Source organism: Pelodiscus sinensis, chromosome 4 (genome assembly GCF_052426305.1).
Source record: "Pelodiscus sinensis isolate ZL-2025 chromosome 4, ASM5242630v1, whole genome shotgun sequence".
NCBI classification, from domain to species: domain Eukaryota; kingdom Metazoa; phylum Chordata; order Testudines; family Trionychidae; genus Pelodiscus; species Pelodiscus sinensis.
In genome coordinates this window covers 113,727,823-113,734,834 of record NC_143055.1, presented here as the reverse complement: position 1 = coordinate 113,734,834, position 7,012 = coordinate 113,727,823, and the positions used below count along the sequence as shown (strand labels likewise).

The following is a 7,012-nucleotide window of genomic DNA, read 5'->3' as shown; positions in this document are numbered from 1 at the left end:
GGGGGGGGGGTTTGCTACTCTTCTTTCTTCCTTTGGTCAGGATCCTGAAATCTACCCTCTCATGATCACTGCTTTCCCGGTTGTAACCCAGTTTTACTTCCCCTACTAGTTCCTCCCTGTTTGTGAGCAGTAGGTCAAGCTGGGCATGGCCCCTGGTTGGTTCCTTCAGCACTTATACCAAGAAGTGATCTCCAATATTCTCCAACAACTTCCTGGATTGTCTGTGTATTGCTGTATTGGTCTCCCGTCAGGGTGATTAAAGTCCTCCATGAGAACCTGGGCCTGCGATCTGGAAGCTTCTCTCAGTTGTCTGAAGAAAACCTCGTCTACCTCATCCACCTGATCCGGTGGTCTACAGCAGACGCCAACCACAACATCCCCCCTGTTGCTTCCACCTCTAAACTTAACACATAGACTCTTAACAGTCTTTTCGCCCTCTAAAAACTGGAGCTCTAAGCAATCATACTGCTCTCTTACATATAATGCAACTCCTCCTCCTTTTCTCCCCCACCAGTTCTTCCTGAACAGTTTATACCCTGCTCTTGTCTAATAAGCACATGGTGTGGCAGCCCCCTGCCGTGTGCCCACGCCCCTAAATAAAGGCACAAAACCAAACAGTAGGATTCTTGGACATAATTTCCTACAAAATAGTAGGTTGTGCTATGCTATTTTTCAAAGACTGTGAATTTATTTTACCTACAAAATATTTGGGTGTTACTTTCTTGATGGAGTCAGGAAGTGGTGGGAACATAGTTATCAAATGGCCTCAGTCTTAGAAGACCCAATTCATGAAGGGGGTGGAGTGATTTGGCTATGCCATTGCTCCTCTTCTCCTCCCCCGCCCTCCCACCAAACTTCACTATGGCTGATACAGCCTTGGTCAAGTTTGGTTCTTAATTGTTGTTGCTGTTCTCTGGATCCTCTCCAATTTCACCACATTTTTCTTGAAGACACAATAGTCCAATTGAGGCCTACTCAGGTGACTTGCTCACAACACTCTTAAAGATCATTCTGACCTATCTGCAAACTGAACCCATCTACCGCGTTCCTGTTATCCTATCAGACTGGATTTGTAAAGGACAAACCGTGTCAAACCATACTGGTTGTCCTTTTCCAGGAATCACTAGGAAAGGCATTGGTAATAAGACAAAATATTATATTGCCACTATATAAAGCGATGGTATGCCCACACTTTGAATTTTTGGAAATTTCAGCTTGCAAAAGAAATGACTAATGGTGTGGGGAAAAAAAGAATTTATTTATTCCCTCACTATGCCGGATTTGAAGGGCTCGTCCCTTCTGAGCACCTACCTGTCCCCACCCCAGAGCTGAGACAGAACCTGTTATATTCCTTTCTGTCTCTGCACAACATGCACAGGTTGCCGTACGCACACCCCCCTCCGACAGCACAGAAACATAATTTAAGATACACTCTTAATTGCGTAGCTGGAGTCTATGCAGGTAAGGCCTCTCTGTATCTTCCTGAACTTTAAATCCTGGTTGGAGGATTGCTTTCTTGTAAAAGGTGTGTCAGTTATTAAAGCTGATGCTCTTTTGCAAATTATGCTTTATCAAATCAAAGAGTCCATCACTCTTGCTATGCTTATAATCCTTAATAGCAAAGAAATCACAGAAGAGTCGATACGGGATGAAATACCATTGCTCTGAAGCTTAAAAGAGAAGGATGCTGCGAATACTGAAACGCAAAACAAAACAGTTAGTTACTTAAACAATATTGTACCAATGAAATGACTCCACTAACTCGTACATCTCACCTCTTTCCTGAGCATAACAATTCAAACCCTTCACTGATTTTTTCAAATGGTAAAGTGTGGGTTATTAGCACATCTGGATTAAACTTCTTCTCCATGTAACCAGACACTAACTTGGGGATAGAATCCTTAGTCTTCCAACCTGAAAACCAAAACAGTACTGCTTTCTTTCTGGAACTATATTATTTTAAAAAAGCATAAACAGGTTTTGTAAACTCTGCCCGGGTGGCAGTGATTTCCCTACCTCCAATAAAACTCCCTTTCCAGGTACGTCCAGTAAACAGCAACATAGGGTCAAAGGATATCCGTGATCCTGCAGGAGGTGTTCCAACCATTACACAGGTGCCAGAACCCATGTGGCAGGATTCCAGGGCAGCTGTCTGAGTAAAAAGTAAAATAAGACAACAACATCACCTAGAAATAGAGTAAAACTTATTTGTGAGCAAAGAGAACATACGCACACCTCACATACCATAGTATCTACACGTCCAATGACTTCAAAGGAATAGTCCACACCATGGTCAGTCATCTCAACCAGCACCTCCTGAACAGGTTTCTTCAAGTCCTGAGGGTCTATGCATTCTGTGGCACCTAACTCTTTAGCCTTCACAAATTTATTTTTGTTGATGTCTATCCCAATGATCCTGGCAGCACCGGCTGATTTACAGCCCATGACGACAGAGAGGCCAACTCCTCCCAATCCAAAGACAGCACAAGTAGAACCAGGTTTAACCTGCATAACAATAAAACATAATATGACTATAAGATGCTAAGGAAGTCATTGTGCCATTTTCTCTTGAGAAATGTGTGCAAGTGCACATGCATTTACCTTGGCAGTATTAATGGCAGCACCATAACCAGTGGAAAATCCACAGCCAAACAGACAGACTTTATCCAGAGGAGCATCATCATCAATTTTTGCAATGGCAGAATCAGGCATTACTGTGTACTCTGAGAAAGTGCTGATCCACAGGAAATGGTAAATCCGTTGCCCTTTGCATGTGAATCGGCTGGTGTTGTCCGGCATGAGGTTCTGTGATTCATAGAGGCTAGTAAGAGACATCTGGATTTGTCAGTAACACAAAGTATGATGATAAATATTATCAGAATAACTAAGGGTGAGATTCATGTAACAGAGACGTTGTCACAAACTTACTGTGTCTTCAGGCAACAGTTGGTGTCAGGATTCAAACAGGAACTGCATTCCCCACACTGGGGAAGACACAGAGGGATGACTTTGTCTCCTGCAATGGTGGAGGAGGGGATATGTCTCATGTCTATTATAGCTTTCCAGTCATTCACAGAAAATTCTCATCCTCTGGTATTATCAATACATTATTTATACAGTTCCATACTGATAGTGTTCCCCCCTTCTGTCCCTCCTCCCGAGTGAACATGCACACTGATAAAGCACTACATCATTTAAATATACCTGGTTTCACACAAGTCACTCCTTCTCCAATACTCTCCACAATCCCAGCACCTTCATGGCCAGGAATAACTGGGTAATTTATATTTGGTAAAGAACCTTTGAGAACATGGTCATCCGTGCGACATATTCCTGTGGCTACTATCTGTATGGAAATGAAAGGACAAATCATCAACACTGGAGAACAGTTCTGTAACAGGGCCTCTTCTGTCCATGTTTAAAACATACATTGATAATCATATTGAGAATTTTCTTTCATTCAGAATATATTAGCACAAGGAACCCTAGGAGATCTTTCAGATCACTAATTGAGTTCTCATTCCAGAACTGTATGTGGTATAGTTAAAACTGCAAACACTCTTTTAGTGTCAACACAGTAATTCTAGTTCAGGAACCAATATCAACTACATTGCTATAAAGCAACTCTATATGGGTATAATTCTAATGGTAAAACAACCTCAAACCCTGCTTCTTCTCTATGATCACGCCCCTAATTTACATAGCTAGACTAGCATAACATTTCTAGACTAGGTTCCACAGTAAAATCTAACCTGCACTCAAGAAAAGGGAAGTATCCATAAATTCTTAGATAACATCATCCCAATTTTTGGTCTCTTGTCCAACAATGACAGTTGCTAGCCAGACACCTGACAATAACAAGAGGAGGAACATCAAGAAAGAATCTCAAAAATGAAGCTAGTTGAGATATTTTCCCCATTTTTCAAACAGCTATGAAGCCAGATGATTGAGCAAAAAAGGTGTGAAATTTTGTTCCCTTAAAGTTCCAGCAAAAAGTTCAAAAACAATCAACTAGTACACTGTGAAAGAGAGGGTAGTACCTTAACACGAACTTCACGTGCTTTTGGAGGTGCAACCTCTACCTCCTCAACAGAAACTGGTTTATTGGCTTCCCAGGCAATAGCAGCCTTGCATTTTATAACCTGTGAAAAATACAAAGTGAATACACTGAAAATCCCTACTATAATACCGACATACATAGAAGTACATTTTATAACAAAAGACATTTTATGAACATCAACGGCCAATGCAGTCAAATCCCTTTAGAAACAGCTAATATTATTTAGGGAATTCTTCCTCCTATATTCAATTAGACAAATACCAGGCTGAAGGCTCAAGGCCTTATTTTCAGAGATGTAGAATATCTACAGCTCCCACAGACTGCCCTTCTAGAAATCCAGAGTGTGGGGAGTCCCCAGGCCCTGTACCCCTAGCTACAGCCAGATGTGACTCTCGGCCAGCAGGTAGAACAGAAGGTTTATTACTTCACAGGGATACAGTGTAGAACAGACTTGCTAGCACAGAAACCAGCAGGAGCCAGTGCAATCTATCTTGGGAGAATGGGGCCCAGTCAGGGCCAGCTTTAGCAAGCGCGGAGCCCGAGTCCGGAGGGGGGCCACACATGCACAGGGTCCCGGAGTCGTACGGCGCATACGCCTTGCGCCCAGGAAAGCATGGCACATGCGCCTGGGGCACTGCGCATGCCCTGTGCGCCCAGGACGGTACTGCGCGTGCACCGTGCGCCTGGGGCCCCGTGCATGCGTCGTGCACCCGGGACAGCACTGTGCATGGGCGATGCGCCCAGGGCATCACATACCTGGGGCAGCACTGCACATGCGCTGCGCACCCAGGAGCAGGGCCCCCATTCCAGGGAATCGGCCGAATCAGCCTAAAGCTGGCCCTGGGCCTAGTGTCAGGGCCTTGGGCTTCCTCCCTGTATCCTAAGCCAGCAGAGACAAACTCAGTCCCAGCCCTGTAGGCAGCCCCACCTCCTCCTTTATCCAGCTTCCCTGGGGGAAAAGGTGTCACCTGGTTGCACCCCCTTCCTTGGCTATATGTGTTGGGCTGGGGCTCTCCCTCAGTGAGTCACACCCAAAATTCCCATCCCTTTCTGGGCACTGGTGCAGTGCCCAAGGAAACTAAGGTGCACACACACACAGGCTGTGTCTAGACTGGCAATTTTTTCCGCAAAAGCAGGAAACCAGGTGTCTACACTGGCTGCTTGAATTTCCGCAAGAACACTGACTTCCTACCGTCTGAAATCAGTGCTTCTTGCGGAAATACCATGCTGCTCCCATTCGGGCAAAAGTCCTTTTGCGCAAAGCTTTTGCGCAAAAGGGCCAGTGTAGACAGCTCAGATTTGTTTTGCGCAAAAAAGCCTGGATCGTGAATGGCGATCAGGGCTTTTTTGAGGAAAAGCTTGTCTAGATTGGCACAGACACTTTTCCGCAAAAAGTGCTTTTGCGGAAAAGCGTCCGTGCTAATCTAGATGCTCTTTTCCGCAAATGCTTTTAATGGAAAACTTTTCCGTTAAAAGTATTTGCTGAATGAAAATCATGCCAGTCTAGACGTAGCCACACAGTTACTACAGAAAAGTACAGTACAGTAGAAATACTTTTTTTCTGTAACACCAGGGTTTGTTTTCTGGCTTATCAGACTCCCATTTACTCATGTTGGAATGTGCATTCCTGACCCCCCTCCCTCCCTCGCCCAAGCCAGAAGTTGGGTATTTCTACCCACTGCTTTTAAGGGTACTCAAAGTTTCTGAGCAATCAAGCTCCTGCCAGAAACCGCCCTTCAAAGTTCAAGTTTCTCGCCTCTGCCCAGCTGTTCCTTGGGCCCGAGCAGCGGACGGGATGGCAACACGGACTGTAGCCAGCTAGTGGTACGGCGATTTATTAAACTGTTCCCGAGGAAGCCTCACTTAGCAATGTCTGGGGGGAGGGATTTAGGCCCAGAAATCCTGCTTGGCCGTCGGACCAAAGCCGCGGACGGCGGCTTGTGCACAAGGGGATCCAGGAGACGAGCTAGGACTGACGTGGGGCTTTTACAGCGCTGATGCTCCCACTGAACCCAGGGGCCCTTCCGAGCCCCCGGGGAAGGGGCAGCGTGTTGCCCTGCGCGGGGCTCTCACCTTGCCCGCGGTGCCCATCTTGAGTGCGGCCGGCTGCACCGGCTGCTGACGCGGAGCCGGCTCCCAGCGGGCTCCGGTGCCTTTCGATAGCGGACAAGAGGCTCGTCGCTCCGGCCAGGCGCAGCCCCGCAGTCAGCGCAGCCCAGGGGGAGGCAGAGACCCCGGCGGCCGCAGGCGGGGAGATGTGGCCTACCTGCCTCTTGGGCAAACGCTGCAGCGCGTCCCAGCCAACCGGGGGGACGGGCCGCAGCCCCGACCAACCAGCGCCTGGCGGCGACCCTGTGGGGCGAGGAAAGAGCCGCCCCCCGCCCAGGTTACCGGGTGCACCACGCGCCGCTGAGTTGTTCCCTGAGTGGGGCGGGGTCGGGGGTTGCAAAGTTACCGCATTTCCTGGGGGGGGGCGAGCGCCCAGTGGCCCCGATTCCGCGGGCGTGTTGCCCTGCCTCCCTCCCCCTGCTCCGGCCGGGGCTGATTCCCCCCGCTTGTCCCGGGGCGAGCTGTGCCCGGTGGGCAGGCGGGTGCGGAGCTAGGAGCGAGCACGCAGCGCTGCTGCCCCGCGCTAGGGGCACTTCGGTAGCGCCGCTCCCCTCCCCCCGCGCCCGGGTCATCCCGGGCTTTGCTCCGCACGGGAGCGCGGCGCTTTTCTGCGGGCGCCCCCTGGGCTCGAGCCTGCAGCCCTCGTGGGTCGCGCATCCCGGAGTGACAGCGGCGGGAGATGGCTCAGGCCCAGGCCCAGGCCCGCCGCTTGGAGTAGAACCCGCAGCTGTTCAGGGGGACCCTGAGCGCGTCCCGGGAAAAAAGGGGCAGCCCGGGGCTGCTGCCAGGTGTGGGGACAGCAGGGCCACCGCTGCTGCAGGGAGGATCCTTCCTCTCACAGCT

General features: G+C 48.9%; 1 protein-coding gene across 1 annotated transcript; it reads right to left on the bottom strand.

The window, feature by feature from the left end:
• Positions 1 to 1,237: 1,237 nt before the first annotated feature.
• On the bottom strand, positions 1,238 to 6,668 carry LOC102451983 (alcohol dehydrogenase 1). Its single transcript, XM_089778065.1, has 9 exons — positions 6,134 to 6,668; positions 4,041 to 4,142; positions 3,205 to 3,346; positions 2,929 to 3,016; positions 2,602 to 2,821; positions 2,245 to 2,505; positions 2,017 to 2,152; positions 1,776 to 1,914; positions 1,238 to 1,696 (listed from the first exon to the last, which is right to left on the bottom strand). Exons 1-9 carry the CDS (start codon positions 6,149 to 6,151, stop codon positions 1,672 to 1,674), a joined length of 1,131 nt encoding a protein of 376 aa, XP_089634191.1. The 5' UTR covers positions 6,152 to 6,668; the 3' UTR covers positions 1,238 to 1,671.
• Between the last annotated feature and the right edge of the window lie 344 nt (positions 6,669 to 7,012).

Bases quoted from the DNA above. Each gene is read 5' to 3' on its own strand.
- LOC102451983 (XM_089778065.1), bottom strand. The intron at 2,506-2,601 runs GTAAATGCATGT...ATTGTTATGCAG, and splicing joins CTGCCATTAATACTGCCAAG to GTTAAACCTGGTTCTACTTG. The intron at 2,153-2,244 runs GTATGTGAGGTG...CTTTTTACTCAG, and splicing joins TTGGACGTGTAGATACTATG to ACAGCTGCCCTGGAATCCTG.